The 27885-nt window shown below is 39.0% G+C and overlaps 1 protein-coding gene across 1 annotated transcript; it reads right to left on the bottom strand.

Moving 5' to 3' along the window:
- MICOS10 (mitochondrial contact site and cristae organizing system subunit 10) lies at nucleotides 1-27522 on the bottom strand. Its single transcript, XM_063106725.1, has 4 exons — nucleotides 27382-27522; nucleotides 3679-3726; nucleotides 2520-2629; nucleotides 1-249 (listed from the first exon to the last, which is right to left on the bottom strand). Exons 1-4 carry the CDS (start codon nucleotides 27443-27445, stop codon nucleotides 235-237), a joined length of 237 nt encoding a protein of 78 aa, XP_062962795.1. The 5' UTR covers nucleotides 27446-27522; the 3' UTR covers nucleotides 1-234.
- Between the last annotated feature and the right edge of the window lie 363 nt (nucleotides 27523-27885).

The raw sequence follows: 27885 nt of genomic DNA, 5'->3' as shown, positions 1-27885 counted from the left end.
TCTTATTTTTGTTTAATTTATTTCTTTTAAGACCACCTCCTTACAACTGCCAGAGAGAAAATACAAAACAAGAAACAGACTTGGTTTCAAATACATAAACAGTGTGCTGGAGTTTAAAGCATTACTGATAACATTGTTACAGAAGAGTGTCAGCTTACTCCAGGGCACTTCAGTATTCCTGAGGAATAAACATAATTTCTCTTTTCTTCCCACTGGGATGTTCTCAGGTGTAAGTCACTGCTCCTGCTCCTGTAAAGCAATGACACTTAGGTTAGAATTCTGCTGACAGCATTTTGACAAGCTTCTCTAATTGCCGCTTCAGGTCATACCCAAGGCACCAACGGGGCCCAAACCTTACCACACTGTTTGCTTTAAAACTGTCTCACAAAAGGGCTGGTTCCCCCAATCTTAGAGGGAGAAGAATGGGAAAGGAGCAGAATAGGGCTAAACAATCAGTATACCTGGATAACTGTAGTCCTAAAACCTATCTAAAGGATCACAGGTGAGTGGAAAGAGCATGACCTGAATCAAACAGCCTACTAATTATCTGATCTCTGGGAAGTTTCTTAACCCCAGTAAGATTCTGTCTTCTCATCTGCTGAATGAGGAGGATATTAACACTTCTCTCACAAATCCACGTGGAGGTCTAGAGAGAAAAAAATATAAAGCACCTAGGATAGTCCACAGGGCATAGCAGGCACTCAACAAGCAGTTGTCATAATACGACTAAACAGAATGAAGGATGACAACATGGAGGCACAGACTCAAGTTCATATAAAGTTACAAGGCCACTTTGGAGCAGCACACACAAGGCTGTAAAAAAAATGTAACAATATTTTCCACAGTAACTCCCAGTCATTAAGTAGATAATATGCATATAACCACTCCTGAGCCATCATCCATGACAACTCAGTCTAGAACAATGGAAACATTTTAAACTATTAAAAGACCTCAAGCTCCTCTCCCTGCTCCTTTCTATTCTCCCACAAACTCAACTTTGCTGGTGCCAGGAAAGTGAAGAGGTAGGAACAGTGGAAACGGCCTGTCGTCAGCTTTGGTGCCATGCAGCTGTGCCTCTTCTTGCACTGTCCCTCTGATGACCTCACCCTTGCTCTGGTGCACAAAGGTTCATTAACATGAGCTCTCCCTGCTCCCATTCTCTGTCTAGCACACATGGGTTGGTTGGAAGGCAGCTGACAGAGTGTAAGCAGGCTCTATCGTGGAGGCCGCTGAGTGGTGATGCGATACCGTTTTTAATCTGAGATTTGGTGACCTTGTTGCTACAGCTCTTGACCAGAATTAGGACATGGATTTGTACCACATTTTCCACTCTACTTGTTATTATGGTGGAACAATGGACAACAATCACCCTTTCTCAGTTGGCCTCAACTATAACAACCAGTGTTTCTATTTTCAAAGCACCTGGCAGCTTAAAAAAATCATTTTCACATTTACTTTTCACAACAACCCTATAGTAGAAATTATCACCCTCATTTTATGCATGGAAATCAGAAGCTCAGAAATGTAACAACTCTTGATTACAAAGGAAGTGACTGGCTTGCACCCAGGTCTTCTAGCTTCTGTGCTCTTTCCACTACCCTCCGCTTGCTGCCCAGACCACAGTGATTCTAGCTCAAGGGTAACCTGGAAAGCAAGGATTCTATGCATTCAGGGAATGTGAAGTTCTTTGTTGAAGGTTGTGTTGCTACGAAGGTTATGCCTTAGCAAACCTTAGGCCATTAACACTTAAACCTAATAGAATATATAATTTACTTCATTCATTCATTTTACTTTTATTTGAGTGCCTACTTCGTTTCAGGGCTTGAAGATACAAAAATAAATACCACCTCTATCCTTGAGCACCCAGCCTCCCATGATCCTGTCACTTAAACCCCCTGGTAACCAATCATTTAAAGTAGACAAAGGGAAAGGCTGCTACACACAAAAACTTTAGAAAGCAGGCTACCCTCTTCCCTTTTGAGGCATGAGTAATAATTTTCCAGCCTGTTTGAATCATTAAAAATCCACTAGGGATGCCCAAATAAAGAAGAAAAAAATGCACCTGAAGAGAAGGACTTTGGTAGGATCATGTGGGACTTACAGTCAAGACTGTCTTCTTCAATAAAAAAGTGGACTAATGGCTGAGTCCCAGGAGTGTTCAGGTTCAGCTTGAGTATGTGTGAAATGTTCACAGGGCACTCTCAGATCTTAAATGGAAATTGCTACTTCCAATAGTTAACACAAATCTACCACTGATGATAAACTTTCAGGCAGGTTTGTCAATTCCAGTCAGCTAATAATGAGTATATACATGAATGTACATATGCACCTGAAGGCAGGGAGACTTTCAGCACCAAAGCAACATCAACATCACTAAAGGCCAAAGAGCAATTAGGAGCTCAGTGATGCCACAATGACACACAGTTTATTCATTATATACACTCTAAAGAATTCTTCAGGGGCTCAGGAGAAACCTCTTTTTCTTCTGAAAGAAAGAGAAATATCAATTCTGTACATACTTTGACATATTTTCCGTGTAGAAGATATGGAGCCTGGAAATCATGCTGACAGTTGGAACAGGCCATTCCCAGTCCCATGCCAGAACCAAAGGCTAATGGCCACATTCTTCCTAGTGAGCAGAAAAAGGAAAATCCCAATAGGGAGCCATTAGAAGAAGATAAAACCCCTCACCCCTTAAATACTTTTGCTTAGGGTTCAATGAATATTCAACATGTACCAGACTGAAGATTATAACATACCATACATTTTTGTCAATATTTCATCAGCGGCCAGAAAAAGGGAGGTGGGGTGTGTGTAATTAGTAAAATTATTAATTTAGCAAATATTTACTAAGTACTTATGCTGCTAGGTTCGAGGAAAATAAGTGGTACAATATGAAAACAGTAGACACAGTTGACTCTTCTAACTTTTCTGTATCAGTTCTAATCATTTGCTCAGTTTAACTAATTTCTCTACCTTATTAGAAGTAATAATATGTTTCAGTAAAGTGCCTGAATTTTTTAAAATATGAAGGAATTTCACCAATATTTACATACTTCTGATTATAGCAAGTTATGGGGTTTACTTAACCCAACCTGTAAATGATTATTTCATGTCAGCACTATGTGTTAATTATGATTCTCTAGTTATGTATCTCCTGCCAGTTCTTCATGGGAAGAGGTCAAAGTGACCTCTTTGGCTTCCATTCAGTATCTAAACCTCCAGAAGTTCTTCCACAAAATGAAAGAGATATTGCCTACCCTTTGCTTAGAAGAATTTTTGGCCAAGAAGCATGTGTATTTCTGGTCCACTTGTTTTTATTACCAGCAGGACTCTCATTTTCAAGTTCCTTTAGAAAAAATTATAATTAATTACAAATATCTGAGCATTTAGATTTGGCCAAATGACTCACTGGCATAAAGTACAGGCTTTTGAAATGATATCATATTTAAGATATCAGGCACCCTGACTCAGTGCCCAAGGGGAATGCTGGAGATGCCCAACCCATTTTGACCTCTTTCGAGTCAACATTCTTTGTCTAACTCATTTTACAATGGCCTACCTGACCCCATAAATGGATGGGTTGGCAGCTTCTAGATGTGTCTTCAGGAAGTATCCCTGCTATGCATATGTATACACTATGACACTGTGCTGAAAGGTTACAAGAGTCACACTTACTTTTAAAGAAGGTAAGTGAGAAAACAACTCCTAGTCCAAAACCAGTACCTACAAAGTGGGAGAAAAAACACGTCAAATCTCATAATAGTAACTTTACAAAGATTAACATTTCTCAAATGTGAACATCATAAAACAGTTTCTTCATGATTTCATAGACAGTAAATTTTCTCATCTCCAACCTAATAGATACCTTTGGTCTCCTGCCCACAATAGGAAATAAAAACTTTATTCCCCATTCTTATTAGACAAGTTGTAGTGGGGACAGGTGGGGGTCAAGCCAAGTGACTGTTCTAGAGCAGAACTTCTCTGCACTGCTCGCAAGTAGCCTCCAGCATCCTGGGTTCTCCTACCGAGCTTGCACAGGGCCACAGCCAAAACATCAGATAAACAGTGCCAACAGGAAGTTCTCCTTGTCACCTCAGCATTTTGCATGTTGGCTACTTTTTGAGGAAGACAGAAAGGAGTGATCCAGAACAATTCCTAAGGGTTGTGCTATCTCACAAGTCAGAACACCCAGACAGAGGGAAAGCACATCCCTCAAGAGCCCCAAATGTGGAGATTAATCCTCTCATTTCACTCATAGAGCACTTTTAATGACCAGCTTTTGAAATAAAACACAAACACAACCTATTTTAGTGGTCTGTAGAAAAAAAATTTTTAAATACCTAATTTTAAACCAAACTTCATGGAATCCAAGCTTGGAAAAGGAACGTTCTGGTTTTTTGTTTTTTTAAAAGACCAAATATATATATTACTTTGCCCTGTCCAATAGACCTTGTGTTAGGTTCTGTTTGGGTGTCCAACTTTAAAATGTAATATCTGAAAATACATCATCCTAATTTTCATATAATTTAATAAAATAGAAAACTAGTCAGTTTACAGACCCCAATCAAAATTGACATAATGAAAAGAGAAAGGAACTAACATTTGAGTATTTCCCATGAGTACCCAACATTCTCTCCCCTCACCCCCCAACATTCTCTTTTAAACCAAACAACTACCTACTATGGTATTATGTCGCATTTTCCACATACAGAAAATAACGTACCCAAGGATACTCTTTAGTTAGTTGGAAAACAGTAAACTGGTCTCAAGTCTGCCAGGCTCCAATGCCACTGTACCCACTATGTCCAGTCATCGATTTCCCCTACAATTTCAACCCCTAAACAATCACTACCTCCCAAGGAAAATTACAGTGTCAAGATTTCTACTGCCAGTGAAGTAAGGTATAGTCAAAAAAACCAACTGTGCTTCCCATGCAACAGCGCAGAACACTAGACAACCATGGTAGTAACAAGTCTACACAAAGTCAAAGGAGCTTGTTCAGATTCATTCTCAGACTAATCCTGCCACACATGTCACAGACAAGTCTACCAGTAGGCATGATTCAAGAACTTCAGAGAAATGGGAACCATCGATATTGACACTTCTTGGCAAGAATCTGCTGTTGCTTGGTTTATAAAACGGCACAGGTTCAATTTCAAGGCGAATGGCCTCACCCCTTGCAGCTGGAAGATGAGTAAGACAGTAAATTGGTACTAGAAAATGAGGTAAAGGATTTGGACTGGCTTACAGATTCCAAACCAGGCAACGGGATGAGGGGGTAGGCCAGTAAAAACATAATGGCTTACAATCAGAGCTTTTGCTCTTCTCCATCTGGAGGCAATTTTTTGGCAAAGAAATCAAAAGCCCAAAAGGAAACTATTTCAGCATTTTTCTTGTCCCTCTGACTCCATGCCTGTCTCTTCTATTTTCCCCAAGGAAAGAAAGCTCTCTGATGCTCAACTTTTCCTAGTAGCAGACCAAGAATGATGCTAAAGTACACTGCTACCAGTATCATTCAATCAAAAAGATGAAAAATGTTTCCACATCAGTTCATAGAAAATCTTTAATCTCTAGAATTTAGACATATGCCCAACCACTCGGTTTTGCTCCTGTTGGAGGCATTCATCTGCAGGTATAACTATGAAATCAAAATCACGATCAGACTAACCAAAAGGAGGAGTTATCAAGCAACATGCCCTGTGATGTTCGTTAAAGTGGACTGCCATATCTTCAGTTCTTAATTGTGATTTTTTTCCCTGTTTCTATATTTTTAAGACACAAAGTAACAAGACTATTCTCTCCAAAAAAATTATTCAGAAAATGACTTAATTGCAATGTTTTACTTAAAGTTAGCTATCTCAGTTACTTAAGAGATAGACAATGGTGGAACTGCTGATGAGTTTTACAGATTCAAGTTCTCACATGCTCAGCTCTCTTTTAAAAGGCAACATGTTGCTTCAAAGAAAAGTCCCACCTGATCAGGGGACACCAACACTGCAGCTGTTTCCACTAAAGACTGGCACCTCTAGGCCAGGTTTAAACTTCGTAACAATAAAACATGAAAGGTTTGTCTTACAATAAAAACAAACCAACATGGAAAAGAGAAGAGTTTTCTCTGCCTTTGGCAACATTTTTTTGCTGGTGGTGTTGCATGACAAGTTCTTTTGGGGGAAAAAAGCCAAAGGAAAAAGAACAAAGCATTTTTCACCTTCCCTGGAAGAAATATTTAACTATGAATACATTTATATAACTTTTCCTCCCCACAACTCAAGCCTGCTCTCAAAAGTCCATGCTTTCTGAAATGACTAATAACCCTAAAGTAAAGAAATACCTGATTATATGTACACATCTTCCTCATTCATGGCAAAGTCCAGTTACGGGGCGAGGAGGCGGGGTGGCAAGGAAAACAAAGCACAAGAGAGGAGGCTTATGGAATTGACATTAGGCATAGAGCCCATGCTCTGAAACCATTTCATTTGGAGAGGAAAAAGAATTGGCACGTTCTTTCAAAAAGAAATTACTCCAAATCAATCTAACTACACGATTTAATGCATGCTTAGTGCCCAAAAGTACATCATAAAACTGGCTAGTAGATAAACACACATTTTTAGGAAGGAGCAATTCCTTAACAGTTCATCTGATAGATACTATTTTAATAACAGAATACAGAACTCTGCTCCCACTAACTATATATACAATATTGTCTTATCTTATGCCTAAATGGATTTTATTACAAATTTAAAAGGATAACAAGCAAGGATGGTACACTGGTATACACCTTTCTAAAAGCTTTTGGTTTCTGAAGTAGGGGGAAATATGTGTTGATGGCCATTACAGTTATGGACAATTTCTAGTTACTCAATGCAACTTTATTTTACATTTAGAAAAATCTTTGCTTTCACCATGCCACAGATCATAAAGTTTTACTTCACTGCAAATAATTAGAAGCAAACATAATCAGCAGGAATTAACAAGTAGGCTATATAATCTGATTGCAGTCTTGGGGTAGAAATGTATTTTGGATGTTAACCCCTAAAAAGAACACGTTGGGGCAATACATGCTCCTGCAGAATCAACTTAGCAAAAGTTGCAGTTGCCAATGGACTTTCAATTAAGGAAGAACAACCCATTGTTTGGAGAGGAACAGAGAAAACAAAAACAAACAAAAAAAAAAACTTGCAGAAATTCACTTTGAAACATTTCTATAAACGATCACAGGGGAAAAAAGACCATATATCCATTTCAATTATCAATACCTTATTATATGGTAATTAAGACCTCACTCCAGCTTACATTTAACATTTTAAACAAGGCTCCTATATTCATAAGCCTAAGGTACAGTTAGTGCTAAACTTTAATCTATATCTACAAATTAAAATTGCAAAGCAACTCCATTTTATTTTGTATAATTTACATCAAGATGTATGAGCAAAAACTTAAGTGCCATATTCAACTGGCAGTTCATGAATATGAGAAACTACTCGAATTACCAGCAAGTCCTTAAGATCCTAGAAGCATTGTGCCAAACAATCTCTTCATTCTAAAATGTCTAAAAGAAAAGATACAGCTTACAAAATATGAGCGATGTACTCTCCTGCTGAGTGGATTGGAAGGAGCACTGATGTTTGCAGCAAGACAGGCCTGGTTCAGACCGCTGCTCCAGCCCTTACCATATAGCTCTGACCTCAGGTCAATTACTTAACCTCACCCAGCTTCAATCTGCTCAGCTGCAGAGTGAAAAAAACCTTACAGAGTTGCTGTATTAGGAAAATGGAAAGTCTCTAGCAGTATCTGACATAGAGCTCAATAAGTGGAAGTAAATTCTGTCATCTCCCTGATAAAACTCAAAAGACGTCAAAGTGTAATGTAATAGTTAATCCTCTATTAAAATTCACCTCACTGGCTATGGGTGAGCCACAGCTGAAAATCAGAACCGGTTTTTTCCTGCTCTTTGTGTAGTTGACTATACTTCATTGGCATTAGCAATTGTTTATACGAAAACATCAGGTTTTGATATAAATTTTTTAAAATACAGGATTCCTTCAGACATTGCCGAACTAGACCATTTTGCTTTAAAATGTAATAAAGATTCTCCTAGAGTTGTCTTGTGTTTAATAAAGCTATATTTATGCTTCAAACATGGATTAATATCAAATTGACCTATTTATAACAGGCTTGCTTTCCTGTTCAATCATGTTTCTAACAACAGTGCTACAATCATCAAATGCATTTATTATGACAGAACAAACAAGAATGTGCTTTTATAGAAAAGGACCCTTGGGACTGAGTTTAGTGAGAATTACATTTCCAAGAAACATTCCTGATTTATGAAAGATGCTCAGGGCCCAATTTATGAGGAAAAAAATAGTTTTAAGTCAGCTCAAACCGTGTTACTTAATCCTTTGAGGCAAAGACAGATTGTCCCAGGTGTCCATGTGTAAATGCCAAGTCATGTGAATTAACCATGAGAGTGTGCCAGACCAAAGACCCAGAGATGGTAAATGTAGTCTATGTTAATCAGCTTCTCAAAAGTCAATACTGCTGCAGGGCATATAAGAAACAGACTAAGAAGGTGGCTATTTTATAAGACCTTAACCTTCCTGTAGCTATCCAGACTTGACAGAGGCTAAAACATCTGTAGGAATTCCTTGGGTGGACATCAATTACCAGGATTCCGATCAGAACAAGCAAACCAGTCAGCAGAAAGAAGTAAAGATATGGAAGGTAAATGTGGAAGTCATTACTGGTGTGCTCTGCTTCAAGAAAAGCCAAACTCACAAAAGGGTCCTTTTAAATGAGTGTGGATAGCACATGATTCAACTTTCAGAACTCTGACTACCATACAACTTTCAAGAATGCCTAAAACAAGAAAAACAGTTGTAGACATCTTACTGAAATACAATTAGTTAATTTATATGTGGGTATAGTAAGCAGGAAAATGAGAAGAAACTCTGAAGATTAATTACTAAAAGGAGACTGGGAAAAAAAGATGTGGAATTATTACTAAGCATAGATAAATAAACACAATAAAAGACTCGTATAACATTTGGGGAGCACTTTGGATATACTAACAGTTATAGAGTGTCAAGCACTGTACCACATTATGAGGTTTATTATGATCCCATCTTACAGAAAAGGAAACAATTTAGAGTGATTAACTGACTTATGCAAGTACACACAACTAAAAAAATGGAATTCAACCCAGGCTACTTGAGTCCAAAGTCATGGCTCTTTCCTACACAAAGGGTTAAACCTCATGGCGGTCAGCACAGCAGCAGGGTGACTAGTCTATTGTTACATATGACAACAAAGTGTTTTTCTGGATTGTAACACTATGTATGGGTAATTTATGACTATGTTATTCTTCAGTCCCTCAAAAAGACAACAGAAACTACAGAGGTTTGATTTATCAGGAGTGGTAACAGAAACACAAAATTACTTAGAATCAATGAGAAATAGTCAACAAATCAAGAGAGGAAACACTTTCCTCTGTGCATTTGCTGGAGATAAAATGAATCCAAATGGGCTGAGGCCTACTATAAACTGCTCAAAAGGGTATTTTCCAGCAAGTTCCTTCTTTCCTAACATCTCCAATATTTCTAGCTTCTCCTCATCTCTATCCGTAACTGGATTTTCATCCTTATGAAACTAAACATAAGAATGAGGTATACATCCTTATAGCTATTGTATTGTTGCCTATTCCTGTGACTCAAATGAAAAATTCAATGGAAAAACAAGAATAATTTCTTTCCCTTGCACACATTGACTTGATCACCATTTATTAGCATTTATTCTGTAAAAGGCACTGGAGAAAAATTTCTTTATCCTTGGGGAACATCAGTCAAGTATATAGTGTTTATTCTTTGAAAAATGGGAAGTGTTGCACCGTGGTTATGCTTCGTCTATAAGCCAGAGTTTGGGGGGATGGCAACACACTCCACCCAGCGGCAGCAATGCAGGGCTGTGCAGGGAAATGAGGAGTGGCCCAGACTGGCTGAAGCTTGAGGCATGTCCAGGAGAACAGCAGGAGATAAGGCTAGAGAGCAATCTTGGGCCATTCTGCCGAAGGCATTAGAAGCTGGGCCAAGGAGTCTACACAGCATTTCATTCAGTAAGCAGTGCGCTTCCCTGAAGAGTGTTTAAAGAGGAATAACATCACTGAAGCTATGCTTTAGGAAGATTCATCTGACTAAAGTGTGTAGGATTGCTCGGAAAGGAAGAGATATTTTGCTGCCAGAATTTATAGGACTTAACAATTGATTAAGTGTGTATATGTGTATCTGGGGTTTTAGCGGGGAGGGTGCAGCGGGGGAAGGCTGTTAAAGAAAATACTGAAAACTTCTACCTGAATAACAATAAAAATGGTGATGCTATTTATAAGACATCAAATAACCTTTTAATACCAAATTCCCTTAATCAGTCGAAAACAGAACTTGATTTATAAAAATTTCTATGTTGTTTTCAGGAATACCATACAATAGCAAATAAAGGTAAGGGCATTCACTAAGCATTTATGCTCCAGGATTAAATTTTCCTATATAACTGGCCCATTAGCTCAGTTGGTTAGAGCACAGCCTTATGAACACTAAGGTCACAGGTTCAGATCCCCCTACCCACCAGCTGCAAAAAACAAACCAAATAAAATTCTTATCTAATCCTCACAATAAACTTCTTTCATGAGCCCCCTTTTATAGATGAAGAAACTGAGGCATGGAAACGCTAAGCAACTTGCCTTGAATCACAAATCTGGCACTGGATGCCAGGCAGCCTGACTCCAGACGCCCGGCCGTTCATCACGACGTTATAGTGCTTCCAGTGTGTCCTCCTCGCAGACAGGTGAAGCTATTGTAATAAATTAGTTTTGCACTCACCGAAGGAAACTAAACACTTTCCAAAACTCATTCTGGCCAACACTACATGTGGGCATTTCCTAGATTATACAAATGGAGTACCTACTGTGTTCCAGGCCCTATGCCAGGCCCTGGGGAATAATAAGCAATAATAATACTAAGTTTACTGTCTAGTGTTGGAGCCAACTGCTAATTAGAAACACAGAGTACAAGGTATAATGACTGAAACAGAATGTACTAGAAGCACTGAGAGATCCCCAAACCATCCTGGAGGGTTAGAGAAAGAAGGGGGAGGGATGGTGACAAGAGAAATGGGCTACAAGGAGCTCCTTGTTGCCAAATTAGTAAGTGTGAGGTAGGAGATAAACCAAGACAGGCTTTTATGCCATATAAAGGATCATGGCCTCTATCCTATAAGCAATAGAGAAGCAAGAAAAGGAATTAAGTATAGAGGCAATGTATCAGATGCATACTTTACACAGTTCACTTCCAGCAGCAATGAGGATGAATCTGAAGAAGGCTCCATCAAAGATGAAGACGTCCCTTAGCAAGAAGCCATTGCTAACAAGGCCCAGACTTCAGATTCTCTCTTCTATGCTCATCGGACTAAAAATGTTACCTTACATGCTCTCTCAACAGCCCTCCCTCTACCTTTCCTGTATTCCACACTAGGCAGAAATGAAAGAGATGGTATTAAAGGTAGGCCGTACAGGTTGAAGCAAGTCTTTGACCAGGACTAGGAACTTCTGAGGAGTAGAAGTGACCACACCTAACGACGACTGGTAGGTAAGGGATCCATAGATAAGGGTATAGTGGACAAAGATAAATGGACATAGACAAGAGGTCAAATATTTTTAAGGTATACCAATGGTTTTATACATAAGATACTGTTGGTACAAATGATGAATATTCCAAATCAGCATTTACAAAGGTGTTGGAGGGACTTGCCTGAATGTCAGGGCCTTCTGTGAGTAAGCAACTTCTTTGCTCTTCAAATCAGGCTCTAATAAGGCACCAAAGACTATAAGACTGGGAAACAGCATGCTGCTGCCTTTATATTCCAGTCATATTCTATAGTCTTTCTTAAAAGCTCCACTGCTCTAGCAAGCTCCATAATAAACCTCTCCAAATAACTGGACTTACACACATTAAGAAACCAAGAATTTACTTCTGGTGAAACGAGTAAAGAAAAAAGTCTTCTAAAGTAGAAGTTATGAGCTGAAATAAAATAAATTTCAAGTTGCAGCTGGAATAAGGAGAAAAATAAATTATGACTTTTCAATGGTCACCAACAATCTTTTCTGTGAATACATAAGATTAGTAGCACTTATTCTAGTGTCAAGACAAAATACATGATTGGGACAGTAAAACATTTTTGCTTCTAATCAGAATGGGATATTTATGATCTCACAAGTTCAGGGCTTGTCATATACAGAACTATGCTGAAATGGTTAAAAAAAAATTCCTACAACTAATGGATTTCAATTTAGTCATCTGAAATGATGCCAAGAAACTGGCAGCTTTCTTAGGACTATCTTCCTAGTTAAAAAGTGAATTATGCTGCTTAAATCATATGCTTCAGTTAATCATTTAAAATCTATCAAACAGGAATTTTGAGTGTTTTATATGTGCGGGTTCCAACAAACAATCAGAAACATTTGTTCAAACTTGTAAACATTTGTCAAAGTAAGGTAAGTCTACAAATCTGTCAACAATTATGTCAGAGCACTACAATATTATAAATTATCCTAAGCATTCTAATGGTTTAGGTTGGATAAAGAAAACTGAAGTATAAGAGCCCTGGATTTTAATTCCTCCCAAATACACTGTTAACTATTACTCAAATAGTTTTAACATTCTACCTGAAGGTACATAACTGAAGTGACTTGGAAAGTATACCTAATTGTAAACAAGCACCTGGGGCACACTGCGATCTGCCAGCCCACGTGTCCTCTTGCCTCGTCCCAGCAATCTACTCATTTCCCTGTTACCCATCGATATCAACCCATTGCCTCCTATTACCACCTTCTCACCTATCTAGAGACTTACTTAACCAAGAGACTCTTCCAATATTTTTTCTAATTTGTACTCAAGTTTATTCTTTATTTCCTGTTCCTTTCATGCTGTCTTAAGAGCATTTTTTTTGGGGGGGGGGGGGGTGGCCAGTACAGAGATTCAAACTCTTGACCTTGATGTTATGACACTGCACTCAAACTGAGCTAACCTGACAACCCAATAAGTTAAATTATTAACTGTTAACAGTCACCATCTAGATTCCAACAGACTTTCACTTTACGAACACAGTTCTTTTGTCCCTTTTGTTTTACAAGCATGCATTTGGTTAAAAAAAAAAAAAACTAAGAATTAAGGACTATGCATTCTTTAAAGTCGTTTTAATTATTGGGTTTTTTCCTCTTTTTTTCCCTTCACTTCATTTCCCATCTTGTTTTCCATTGCTGAAAGCATATGTGCATATAGATGTATAAATATATGACCCTGTGCTGTGTATTAATCTGAAAAGGGTGTGTCTAGAAAGTCAGAATTTTGGGGTAGTTCCACTTGTCTAGGACAGGGTTTCTCAATCTCAATACTATTGACATTTGGGGCTGAATAATTCTTTGTGGGGGGACTGTCCTGTGCACCACAGGATGTTTAGCAGCATCCCTGGCCTTTACCCACTAGATGTCAGGAGCACTCCCATTTCCCCTCCCCGCACTATGACAATCAAACACATTTCCAGACATTGCCAAATGTCCCCAGGGTGGGGGAGGGAATCACCATTCCCCATTGAGAACCACTGGTCTAGGGGTTTACAATTTACAAAATGCTTTCACATTAATTATCTCATCCTGGGCCTTGTCAAAACTATGTAGGGACTGGCATCCCAAAGTCACTTGGTTCTAGGCCACTCTTCCTTTCACTATTCCACACTGCTTCTGCAGCTAAAGGAGATTAACATTGAAGGCCCCCAGCTTCCTCATTCTTACAGTGAAAGGCTGAGCTAAATCAGTAGTTTTCACAATTTCCTTCCTTTTTCCCTTCTTTTCCCTTCTTTCCTCCGAAGCAGAGAAGACCTCTCTTTTGTCCAGAGAAACATTCAATAAATAAAAACTAAGCTGCTATTTGAGGAGTCCAAGTAGCATCTAGGTCCTACCTTCTGAACCCCATCCTTATCTCAGAGGGGCCTCACAAACTCTAGAACTCTATACAGCACATCTTGAAAACTGGTGATTAATAAACTCCCTGTTTGTTACAAGACTCAAGTTTCTAGACAGACATCTGTTAGGGATGGTCTCTGCTATAATCATAAGTACTGAAAGAGGAACCAGCCACTTTCAGTAGTAATAGTACCTTAAACCACGCTCCAAACTAAGTTACATAGGTCAGTGGTAGAGGGTAGAAACAGGGAGATCTATGTGTGTGTGCACCAAGTGTGTGGGACTCCGACGGTTGGAAAAATCCAGGAGAAGATACAGCTGGGATCAGAAGACCAGTAAAGCAGCAGTCTCATGGACAAATTTGTCCAGTATCCAGGACACAGCAAGAAATGGGTTCCAAACAAATCATTCTACCTGAATGACCCTAGGGAACAAGTCTCAACTTCCCTAGGGATCAACTTTCTAATCTGTGAAACCAGAGGGGTGAAATAAATTAGTGGTTATCAGCTCTTTTTTTGTCTCCCAAAGCAATGCAATTTTATTTACCAAATAAAATGTTACATAGAAAATAAATGTGCTCACAAAAACCAGCTCAAAGTGGAGGTGCTTTAGCGGGGCAGGGGGCACAGGAGGCCTGACTAGAAACCCAGAAATCCACTTGTTCAGCCTTGCCTCACTTTCCTCTCAGGTACCTACTCCCACCCAGTGCAACCCGAGGTACTTTCAAAGACAGTTAAAAATCACTGGAGCAAATGAATCCCTAAGGTTCCTTTCAGTTCTAGAGTTCTACCATTCTATGAGTATATGAATCCACAGAGGTTATTTCAACTAGGGCCATCCAAGAAAACACCAATGAGACATCATACCCACCAAGAGCAAATCCCATTAACCTGTCAACCTACGAGAAACTTCATTAATGGATGCCAAAGTATTTCACAACTGGTGAAAAGTTTAAAGAAACACGTTCACTTTACTAAACAAAACTAGACTTATTTATTTAAAGATGTTTCATAATCCTCAACTACAGGAATTGGCTAAACTCAGTAAATAGTTTTTTTGAACAAAAACTGTCTTCATTTGTGTATTTTCTTAATTATAAAAACAGCAAAGTTAATGATCCTTCCCGACAAGCATCATTATCATTACCTAGAGATAATTTAGACTAAATTTATTGTTTATCATTCCATTTATATAAATGGGATCATATATCACACATGATATTCTGCAACTTGCTTTTCTCACTTCACAATGGGACACCTTTCTGTGACAGTACATGTCTTCTAAAAACATTTTATCTAAAATATTACATAAAGTTGCACAATTAAGTTTCCACTCCATGAATTTTCAGACTCAACACACCCAATGTTACCAGCAACCAGAGCAAGAAACAGAAGACTACCAGCTTCTTTAGAGGCTTGTCTCATGCTCCCTTAGTCAACTCTCTCCATGCAAGGATAACCATATTCTGACTTCTAACAACAGAGTAGTTTTGCCTGTTTTCAAACTTTGTTTCAATGGAATCACACAGTAAGTACTTTGGCCCAACACTTTTGTGAATGATTGTAGTTTGTTCATTATTATACTATTCCATTACACTAATGTACCACAATTTACTTACCGATTTTTTTGATAGGCATTTGGGCAGTTTCCAGTTTGGTGCTAAACAGTATTCTACGAACATTCTAGTCTAAGTCATTTGGTGAACATATGTATGCATATACCAAGGCATGGATGGAACTGCTGGGTCATAGGGTACACCTATGGTTAGCTTTAGTAGATACTGCCAGTTTTCCAAAGTGGTTGCACCAATTCATACTCCCACAAGCAGTGTCTAAAAGCAGTGTCTGAATTAAGGCTGCTCTATATCCTCACCACACTTGGAATTTTTCATTCTTTTTGTTTTCATTTTATTTTTCATTTTTTCATCTACCATCTGGTGAATGCTTTGGTTTTAAATAACTTTTTGAGGTGTAATTTACGTACAATAAACTGTACCCATTTAAAGTATATAATTCAATGAGTTTTGACAGATACATATACTTGTGAAACTACCACCAAAATCAAGAAACGGAACACTGCTGTCACCCCCGAAGTTTCCTTGTGCTCCTTTGCAGTCCATTCCTCTCTCCATCCTTTGCCCCCAGCAGCACTTACCTTTCTGAAGCTATAGATTGGTTTGTTTTTTCTAGAATTTTATATATAAATGGAATCATATAGTATGTACTCTTTTGTATCTAACTTCTTTCATTCAACAAAATGATGCTGAAATGTATCGATGTGGCTGTATATATCAGTAGTTAGTTCCTTTTTATTATGAATATTCCACTCTAAGAATAGTACACATTTTGTTTATCCATTCATCAGTTGATGGACACCTGGGCTGTTTTCAATTTCAGGGTATTATGAATAAAGCTGCTATGAACATTCATATACAAGTCTTTGTGACAAGTTTTCTTCTCTCTTGGGAAGCAGAAGAATGGCTAGATAATATGTGTAACTTTATAAGAAACTGCCAAAGCAGTTCTACCATTTTACATTCCCATCAACAGTATACAAGAGTTCCAGTTGCTCCACATCTTAGTCAACCCTAAGTATTCTAGTTCTTTTTAATTTCAGCTATTTTAATTAGTGTGTAGGGAGGGGTATCTCCTGATTTCAATTTGCATTTCCCTAAAGACCATTGTTGTTAAGCATCTTTTCATGTGCTTATTTACCATTAGTATAACTTCTTAAGTCTTTTCAAACATTTTATCCATGGGTTGTCTGTCTTCTCATGATTAAATTTAAGAGTTCTTTATATATTCCGGAAGCAAGTCCTTTATCAGATACATATGTTACAAGTCTTTTCTCATATTCCATGGCTTGCCTTTTTGTTCTCTTAAAGGTGTCATTCAAAGAGCAAAAATTTTTAACTTTTATCAAATCTAGTACATCACTTTTTTCTTTGTAATTTTTGCTTTTTGCCACCTAAGAAAACTTTTCCGATGCCAAAGTCAAAGTTTTTCCCCTATGTTTTCTTCTAGAAGTTTTATAGTTTTAGTTTTTACATTTAGGTCTATTATGATCCTCTCAAGTGAGGTTCATTTTTTTTCTATATATGAATACCCAGTTGCTCTAGCACAATTTGCTGAAAAGACCTTCCTTTCCCCATTAAATTGCCTCTGTTGAAAATGAATTGACCATATATTTATGGGTCTATTTCTGGACTCTATCCTATTCTACTGATTTCTATGTTTATCCCTTTTTCAAAATATCACACTGTCTTGTAAGCTTTACAATAAGTCTTGAAGTCAGGTAATATAAGTCCTCTAACTTTGTTCTTTTTAAAAATTGCTTTGGCTATTTTGGTCTTTGGATTTTTATTATTTTTTTTTTTTTTTTTTTTTTTTTTGGTGGCTGGCCAGTACAGAGATTGAACCCTGGACCTTGGTGCTATCAGCACCACGCTCTAACCAACTGAGCTAACTGGCCAGCCCTATTTTGGATTGTTTACATTTTCATATAGATTTTAAAATCAGCTTCTCAATTTCTATAAACTTCTTTGAGCATTATTTTTCTTGCTTGAAAAATAGAGATGTTATAAACTTCCTCACTGAGTTGCTGGGAAGTAAAAAAGGGATAATATATTAGTGTACCAAATATGGTGGCACATTAACAGGCATTCAATTAATGTTAGCTTTCTCTCTCTTTTCCTTTAAATAAACAGGATCCAATCTAGCAATGCCCTAACATTTCACTAGTGGGTCAATGGCCATATAAAAATATTTCCACACCAAACGACTTTTATAAGTAAATATTTGTATTTTTACTTGGATTCAGTACTGAAATGCACTTGCCAAAGAAAGCAATTCAGCATATTTACTAATAAACTGTTTGAGGCCACATTTTAGGAAAGCATAAAACCACAGCCAGAATAAAAATTTAAATATGTTTTCAAGTTCCCTATAGTGCCTAGTTACATTATTCTGTAATACTAACAGAAAATTCTCCTCTAGCAAGATCACGATGTTCCATTATTCATATTGCTGCCACAAATGAAAAAAGTATTTTTGTTCACATCGTTTAGAATACATAAAATGAACAAAATAGGGCTACCAATTCAACAATTAACATGTACCAATTTGAAACCCAAACCAATAAACAACCCAAAACCTTTGAAGTATTTTAGTTTAGCCTAATTGATGTAACTCCATGAAATGGAAAGGTATCAGTTTGCAAACACAGGCTACCAAAAGGCAATTTTTGGTGAGCCACCAACGCTTTGTGGTAACCCACATTTATCAGATGAACTGATACTTAAAGAAAAACAATAATTTGCTTTTTTTTTCCATGACTTTATTCAATGGCCTCTTTATTCAATTCTCTTTTTAATGTTAAAGTATTTTTTAACACTAAAATGGCTTTAAACAAGTTAACTATACTTAATTGATTATCAGATGAATACACAAAATCTGCTGGATAATTCCAAGGCAGGTCAGCTGCTAAGTCACTTATGTCTTACTTTCTTAACAACGAAGGAACAAGGCCAGATTCTTTCTTTTCATGAAGATCAATGCATGGCAAATCAATAACTTTCATCTCTGCTGACTGAAGTATGAAATGGCACTGGCATATAACCAGTGACCTATCTCAACACACACTAGAAAGTAATAAACGCAAGATGTTGCTTGGGCTCCGCTCCTGCCCCCCCTATTTGTCAACAGCAAAACCATTCCCATTTGGCACCCCCCGACTCCTCCCACTCCTGAGCCTGCATTTCAAGTTCTGTAAATACTACCTCTGTATTGACACCATTATACCTGTCTCCACTCCTGCTTCCATCTTGGGCCTCCTCTCATCGGCTCATCTCATCTTTGGCATAATTTTGCAATAACATATTAACCCATCTCCTTGCCTTCATTCTGGTCCTCTCCAGTTCATTCTCATCTACTTCACTGATATCTTCAAAATCAGAAATTCAACCATGTCACTCTTCAGCTTAACATTCAAAGAATTTCCTCAAATGCTAAACATAGAGTTGCCACACAACCCAGCAATTCCACTCCTAGGTACATACCCAAGAGAAATGAAAACATACGTCCACATAAAAATTTGTTGTGTACTTGGTTACAGCAGCATTATTCGTAACAGTCAAAAGTGTATTAACAACCTAAATGGCCATCAACTGATAAATGGATAAACAAAATGTGGTACAGCCATACCACAGAATATTATTTGGTAACAAAAAAGAATGAAGTACAGGGCCGGCCCGTGGCTCACTCGGGAGAGTGTGGTGCTGATAACACCAAGGCCATGGGTTCAGATCCCTATATAGGGATGGCCGGTTCGCTCACTTGGGAGAGCGTGGTGCTGACAACACCAAGTCGAGGGTTAAGATCCCCTTACTGGTCATCTTTCGGGGGAAAAAAAAAACGAATGAAGTACTGATGCATGCCACAACATAGATGAACCTTGAAAACATTACACTAAGTGAAAGAAGCCAGACGCAAAAGACTACATATTGTATAATTCCATTTATGTGAAATGTCCAGAATAGGAAATTCCACAAACAGAAAGTAGATTAGTGGTTGCTTGGGGTTAGGGTGAGGGATTGGGAATGGGGAATGGGAACAACTGTATTGGGGTTTCTTTAGAGGGAAATTTAAAATATTCTAAAATCAGATGTGGTGATAGTTGCACAATTCTGTGAATATACCAAAATTGTACACTTATATAGGAGAATTTACGGTATGTTGAATATGTCTCAATAAAGCAGTTTGAGAAAAAGACCAGTATGTTTATATTGGTTTCTGGAAGTTAGTTCTATATTGCATAACAGAATCTATTTCTATGTCCAAGTTCACCTGAAAACATCATGATATAACAATCTCTACAGATATATTTTAAAAAACTAAAAAACCAATGGCTTCACCATTGCCTTTACGATGAAATCCAAACTTCTTAGCATGTAGTAAGCCCTCAGTTAACTCCCTCCACCCTTTCTTCCTTTCCTGCCTCATCTTTTGCCCCTCCCCACATAAGCCCTTTGACCCCCCCCCCAGGATAAAACCTCCTGCATTAACATGCAGTAGCTACTAGCGTGGGCTCTGGAAGGCAGATGGAACGGTGGTCAGCTCCGCCCCGCCCCCTGCGCCTTTGTAGCTGTGGCTATGATATTAGAGAAGCAACTCAGCACCGTGAGCTTCCATTTTCTCACTGTAAAAAGTGGGGGAAATATCCCACAAGGCTATGAGGATTAAAGAGATAATGCATGTAAAACATAACATGCTTCCCACAGTGCCTGGCACATGGTAAAGTGCTCAGTAAATGGTAATCATTCTCATCATTCCCTGAAGGAGCCAAAGTCTCTCCTCTAGGACACTGGACAGATTTGGGGGCCTGAAATGCTGTCCTCCACCTGGTCCACCTATTAAACTGTCTACATATTCTCCGGATAGAGCTCAAATGTCACTTCCTCCTTTTCACATTCCTCAAGGAAGTAAGCCCCTCAAGGGCAGGACCAGTGCCTATTCATCCATGCGCCACCCCTTGCCAAGGCTTGCTATAATGCCAGGTATTAAATTGTTTTGAGAAACATGCACTAACAATTACTATTACATACATAAACTGGAATATTGTCAGGCTTCTATACCATCCACAATAACCAAGATCAGAGTAAATATGTTCATTATTTAAACTCATGATCTCTACACTTTGTTTACATGTCTGCAGTTAAATATTTATTAAGTACAGGCAATGTCCTAACTCCTCTACAGAGATTATCTCATTTTATCCTTACTTGCAACAACCCTTTGAGGCAATTACTATCATTTTATAGAGGAGGAAACAGAGGCACAGAGAGGTACTTATTGGCATACAGTCACGCGTCACTTAACAACAAGAATACATTCTGAGAAATTCATCATTAGGTAATTTTGTCATTGTGTGACATCACAGAGTGTAATTACACAAACCTTGACAGTATGGCCAACCATGCACTAAGGCTATACGGTATATAGATAGCCTATTGCTCTTAAGTGACAAATCTGTATAGCATGTTACTATACTGAATACTGTAGGCAATTGTAACACAATGGTATTTGTGTTTGTAATCTAAACATAGAAAAGGTACAGTAAAAATATGGTATTATAATCCTAAGGGACCACCATTGTATATACAGTCTGCTGTTGATTGAAACATCTTATGTGGCAAATGACTTTTTATTTCTGATGGAAAACACTGGGAAAAGAAAAACAAAAAGCCTGTGTATGCTGCCATAGTTCATTGAACTGAATACATTCTAGGGCTGCTCACAAATGTCCATGACTTGCATTTTTCCTTGTTACTAAGATAATGTTGTGATTGATAGACCTGGCTTGCAAGGACAGCTTTTTTCATGAAAGTATTACAGCCTTGGGCAACCCCTTCCCCAACCATGACATCTCCTTTCCCTCTTTTAGAATAAACTAGAATACTTATTTGCAAGCTGCAGGAAAAAAGAAAAGAATATACTAGAATTCCTGGCCAATACATAGATTAGTAAAACCAGATATTCCTTACTCTGGTCTCATAGTGGCAGCAAAATGGGAAGGAAAAGGGACACAGCCAATTTTAAAGCTTTCCAAGTCACATTAGGGAATTTCAGGACCACCATATAAATCTAGGAAGCACTGGGATTAGATTTTCCTCAAAGCATCCTCCTGCAAATCTGCACTCTGAGGCCTGCTCACTGTCACACAGACAACATCAACTTGGTCATGAGGTCCACAGCCTGCCAAGTATAAGACTTCAGCATTCAAGAGGGAGTTGTAACAGGACTCTAAGGGCAATGACAGAGCTTCCATGACCCACACCTGCAAGGCTCAGAAATTCTCAAACCTCAGGGAACACTCTGGAAATCTTGTAACTGTGATTTTCTCATCTCCTAAAATCTTATTTTCCCTGGGAAGTAGAAAACAGACATAACCTCCCTTCCAATCCAGAGAGATAAGCCCAGGCTGAAAGAATCAGCCCTGTGGAGACCAGAACTATTAAGCCTACTACATTGGTAAGACATAGCACTATGGCTTCTAGTCTCATTAACAATGTGTGACTTATTCATGCTCATGGGTACATGCAAGACAAATTACTCAGTACATACAAGGAAAATAAATGGCACAGCCCTTGAACTGAGTGGAAAAAGAAAACCAGAGCATTCAATAAATCTGATAAAACTTAAAAATAAATCCATAAAATTAGCAAAAACCATTAATGACGCATTCACATAAAACTAACGGAACATGCCATTCAAAAAATGTAATATTCTTCACTCCTTTTTAATTTCCTGCAATAAGGCTTTGGCAATACCGCTTAAACCAACATCACCCTCTACTTGTTTAAACACAAAAATGCTCTCTGGTTTATGTTTCTCGGTTGAATACTCCCAAATATTTCTAATACTACTTTATTATTAAGATCTACTGAGGATAATTTACATCCCCAGATGAAATAAAAAGTTGGTAAAAGTCCCAAATGTACAAGGACATATGATCAAACATGTGAACTGGCAGAAATTCATATGAAATCAACCTTACTTGGACTTTTTCATTTAAATGCTAATTCATTTGGTTAATAAATATACTCTGAATAGCAAATATAGGAAGAGAGCACAGTCTACAAAATTCTCAACAATATATATCATTCACTTAACAATAATTATTGTATGCCTCTTCTACATCAGGGGCTAGGGGATCAACAATGAACAAAACAGTCTCTGTTGCAGCAACATGGATGAATTTCGAGAAAATTATGTTAAGTGAAATAACCCAGGCATAGAAAGAAAAACACCACATGTCCTTGCTCATAAGTGGGAGTTTAAAAAATGAAAAAGAAATAAAAAAAGAAAAAAAGATACAATCACAATCATTGGTTGAACTTTCAAAAGGAGAGAACAGAACTGAGGCCACCAGAGGTGGGAAAGCGGGAGGGAGAGGGGAGGTTAATAAGAAATTGGTAAAGGGCCATGAAAACAGATTACAGTGTATAATGTTGAATATACTGATTACCCTGATTTGAGCATCACATATTGCACATAGGTATTGACAGTCAACACTGTATGTACTCCACAGATATGTACAATCTATCATGTTTCAATAAATAAAAACAAATAAAAAACAGTCTCTGGTTCTGATGAAGTTCACATTCTAGTGAGGAGGAATAATCAAGTAAAGAAAAAAACTGCAAATTTCAGATAGTGATCTGTGCAAATAGGACAACTAGGAACTTCTTAAATGATGACAGGGTTACTGGGAAACAAAAAAGATACATTAATCTCAGACTTCATAGAGGAAGGAGGCAATGCATTTGGGTGGCAGGAATAAGAACAGAGGCCAAAGAGAAGGGTAAAAATGTTAGGGGGAGAAAAGAAAAGAAAGGAACAAGGGCCGGAAGAAGAGAGGAAAGGAGAGACAGGGATGTGTAGCAAACAAGGGTCCATTATGTCTACCACTCAGTGGCCCCTTCCCAAAATCAAGCAGGCATATTTGTTTTGTTTTGTTTTGTTTGTTTTTGGGTCCACGGGCTTAATTTATCAGGTCAAATCATATTAGAAATTACAACACTATTTGACAAAAGATAAATAGATATTTTAAAACCAGAATTAACAGTTAACTAGAACCGCTTTTCTTAAGACAGTAAAGGAGGAAAGGATATTCATAAAAAAAAAAATTATCTCTTCCTACAGGACAAAATCATATAAGAAGTTTCTATTAAGATATTATTCAAGGGTCAGAGTAAGAAGATCCTCGAAGAATACTTTTTTTTTTTTTTTTTTTAACAAAACCGCTGCCTAAAGTACTCACTTAAGTGAGCTATTTAACTCGGCTGTATAAACACAGCAATTAAAATAGTCATCTTTCAGCAAACTGGTGGGAAAATAAGGAAAACACTTTAGTATAACACAAGCAAACAGAGAAGAGCTCACAAAAGTTGCTGTCCATTTACCGTGGCCTGCCTTCAATCTCTGCCGAGCCAGAGTATGAAATTATAAAGATGAAGCCGAAAGCCTGCATTGGCCCTTTCTTCCCTGCCTACATCTTCCACTAACCCTCTTATATATTTTAGGACAGGCTGCTGTTCCAAGTCTCCATCTCCATTTTGACGCACCAGAAAAGCAAGCAACCTTGCTACCTACAGGACTAAGAAGAAACACTCAAAGACCATTCAGACTAAAGCCTCCCTTGCCTCGTCTCTTACACCTTTTGCCTAAGCCCATTACTCAAGAGATGACACCATCGAATTCTTGACTCATCTTCTCCCTCAAAAACTGAAACTCCCTTCTCAACTTCTCCATTATCATTCTCAAACTCAACTATGTAAGAAGAGACCAAAACCATGACTTTTTTCTCACTGTAGTCTCACTCTCTCCTGCCACCTGACATAATCAGTTACTAAGTCACATGTTATTTAGTGTGAATGAGGTTCACACGCACCTCTTCTGTCTTACTTCCAAATTCTGACCAATGATTTAGCACTTACACAGGTTCTAACCCCAGAACCATCTTTACAAGAAATGAAGATGAGGCAAAGTTAGCTAGCTGGAGAGAAGATAAAGAAAACAGCATTTATTGAGTTCCTACTATATACCTGGCACTGTGCTGGTCTAGGAGGTGGGTATTACTATCTCCATTGTGTAAATGGGGATAGTTTGAATGGTATACTTGAAATTTCTCAAATATACCCATTCCTTTCCAGTCTAACAGTTCAAACTTTTATCATTTCACATTCACAGTGACATTGACGGCTTCAATAAATATTTGTTGCTAACAACCATCCCATGACTCTCCACCAACATAAGTACAGGGAGCCCTGGAAGCAACAGATTTTAAGACAGAGGTGTTGAATATACACATGCATGTGAAAAAATTAAAGGCAAGGGGCCGGCCCATGGCTCACTTGGGAGAGTGTGGTGCTGATAACACCAAGGCCATGGGTTTGGATCCCTATATAGGGATGGCCAGTTAGCTCACTTGGGAGAGCATGGTGCTGACAACATCAAGTCAAGGGTTAAGATCGCCTTACTGATCATCTTTAAAAAAAAAAAAAAAAAAAAGTTAAAGGCAGCTCAAACGCCTTCAAGATAAAGTGGAACCTCTCTAAGACATTTCACAATTCTGACTCCACCCAAACCAGCACTCTTTTCTTTAGGGAGTAGGGGCACTGCAATTAGAATGCCTGCGTTCTAACCCCAGTTCCTCCACTTCTAGCTACTTAACCTCCTCTATAAAAGCTCAACTTGGATTCTGCTCAAGTTCTCCCATCCTCCCTGACTTCAAGTCCACACCATTCCACAAGGTCAGCTGAAGGCACATGTCCCTTGCAAACTTATTGGATGACCTCAGTCCATCCCTCCACTTACTTGATTTACAATAGCTTTACAGCAAAGACTCTGAATCACTCATTTTAACTTTCATCTGTAATACTCCATTACCTTGCCTCATTTAATTAGTCCATGTGTATGCCCCACCCCACCAATGTCCTACCCATGAATGACAATACTCACTGCTTCAGGTGGTCATCAGTGGCACAATATTAATATCAACAATTATTACTACCACCATTTACTGAATATATAATAAGTGCCAGACACTGTTTTAAATATCTTCTAACTAGTAACTAATAAGTTATGTATTTTTCTTTCCTTTAGCTTTCTTAATCCTTTTCAGGTAAATCTCTTTCTCCTCATTTCATAGTTGAGGCAGAGTCCTTACTCAAAGCCAAAAAAAAAAAAACCAGTGATGACGGGGGTATAGAGTGAGAGAGAGGGATTCAAATTCAGCTCTACCTCCAAAGCTCATTCTGTTTAGTACTTACTTTGGTCATTCCATATTTAGGTGTTAAATCTTCTCTGCTAGAGTTGGCGGGTTAGCTCAGTTGGTTAGAGCTGGTGCTGATAACACCAAGGCCCAGGGTTCATCCCTGTACCAGACAGCCACCAAAAATAAATAAATAAAATAAATAAATCTTCTCTGCTAAATGTGAGCTGTTAATAACAAAAACTGCAATTTTTGGGTCACTCCCAGAATAATCCATTCCTAATAAAGTGATCCACACTCAAGCTTTTATATAAACTAACTCTTCTAATGTTTCCAACAATTCTACAAGATAGTAACAATTATTACTGCCAATTTACAAATGAGGAAACAGGAAGAAAGAGATTAAATAACTTGCCCCAAGTCACACAGCTGATAAGTGCTGAATTCGAGGGAGAAATGGTAACTGTGATGAATTCCTTCATTTACTGACTCATTCTCAATTTTTATTAAGCACTCTTCTAGGGGCTGGGGATACGGCAGCGAATAAACTAGAAAACATCCCTGCTGTCATGGTGTAGACCATCTTATTTCTTTCGCAGTATTTTCACCCAAGGACACAATGCTAAATCCTTTTAAATACCCTAAGACTTCCATACAAAAATATCATATTTGGATAATAAAAATTAGTATCAAAGAAACAGCATAGGACTTGAAGCCAGAAAACCTGGGTTAAATTCCCAACTTTGCCATTTGTTAGCAGTGTGACTCTGGGCAAATCCCTTTACCTGACTCTCCATTTCATAACCTATAAAAAGATTATATGGGAGATAATAAGTTGCGCACCTAACACAATGCAGACACGATATACGCTCAATCAACCTTTCCCTCTCTCCTCTCTTTCCCCCCCTCCCGCCCCCACCAATTCAGTGACTTGATAATTTGTGTCGTTATGGAACACATGTTAAAAGAGCACGCGGAATAACATTAAGGACTGAAAAGTGACCATCTTCTTACTTTGCAGGGCAATTCTCACTCCAGATCATCATCACTGTGTCTACAATTTCAAACCCCCGTCTACTGATTCAGATAAATCAAGTGGCAAGTCGGGAATGACAGCAATTGACATCAGGGCCTGACAGTGTCTATAACATGCTCCCGACGACCTTCTCCAGAAAGCACTTTTGTTTCAGCTGGGGAGTAACGTGGCCTCCTGACGAGGTCCCACGCCCCACGACGGGAGATGTGGCACCAGGGAGGAGAATTCAGGGGCTCTGGCACGAGGGTGTGCCCTGCAAATGTTTTCCACTCCAAGAGCTCAGCGAGTCCCCTACCACCTGCCAACCCTACGACCACCTCCTCGGGGCTGCAACTTCCCCCTTTCTACCCCGGGCGGCCACCCAGGCTCCTCCGGCACGCGTCCCCCGCCGCCCCAGCGACCTCCAGCCGGGACTCGGGCGGCTCGCCCCGGCCTGAGGGGCCGGAACAGGCCGGGCGGCCTGACCTCCCGCGGAGCTTCCCTTCCGCCCTCCTGGCCAGCGGAGCCTGGAGCTGGCTGCTCGGCTCCGGGCCGGGTTTGCCAGGGACGAGAAGCCCCTTACCTATCTTCACGACCGCATCCGCCAAGCACCGGTCCCACTTCCTGCCGAGCTCGGACTCCGACATGTTCCCCACCGCAGCGCCAGCTTTCCTTTCGGCCGGCCCAGGCGCCCCGACTCATGGCAAATCTCGCGAGAGCCGGCCGTGGTTCCCAGGCCCGGAAGGCCGGCGCCGGCACTACTGATATCGCGAGATGTTCCGATTGCTTCCGTCTCTGCCAGTTTTTTCAATTGTTCGTCATGGTGACGGGGTCTCCTGGAGGCCCGAGGTGACCCTGACCTTGGAGCTGAGCCTAAGAGTTGCGAGCCTGACAGTTTCTTAGGCGGCTTCCAGAGCCCTGTCGAGAAGGCTTTGCCTCCGCACCGACTCCCGACACTGGCCCTTGATTTATTCAGTCATTCACTTGATTCATTCATTCATTCACTTTCTCACCTGCACTTTTTCTACTCACCCACTCATTCACCCGTTTATTGGAATTCGCGACCGCACCACTAATACAGAAACTG

The sequence above is a fragment of the Cynocephalus volans genome, chromosome 8 (assembly GCF_027409185.1).
Source record: "Cynocephalus volans isolate mCynVol1 chromosome 8, mCynVol1.pri, whole genome shotgun sequence".
Taxonomy (NCBI): Eukaryota; Metazoa; Chordata; class Mammalia; order Dermoptera; family Cynocephalidae; genus Cynocephalus; species Cynocephalus volans.
The sequence above is the reverse complement of the archived record's forward strand: the minus strand, read 5'-3'. Positions and strand labels throughout refer to the sequence as shown.

What these genes read in the sequence shown, in the direction of transcription:
- MICOS10 (XM_063106725.1), bottom strand. Translation starts at nt 27,445, where the DNA reads ATGTCGGAGTCCGAGCTCGGCAGGAAGTGGGACCGGTGCTTGGCGGAT. An exon ending in GGATGCGGTCGTGAAGATAG is followed by an intron (nt 3,727 to 27,381) that starts GTAAGGGGCTTC and finishes CCCACTTTGTAG; the next exon opens with GTACTGGTTTTGGACTAGGA. An exon ending in CTCACTTACCTTCTTTAAAA is followed by an intron (nt 2,630 to 3,678) that starts GTAAGTGTGACT and finishes TCTGCTCACTAG; the next exon opens with GAAGAATGTGGCCATTAGCC.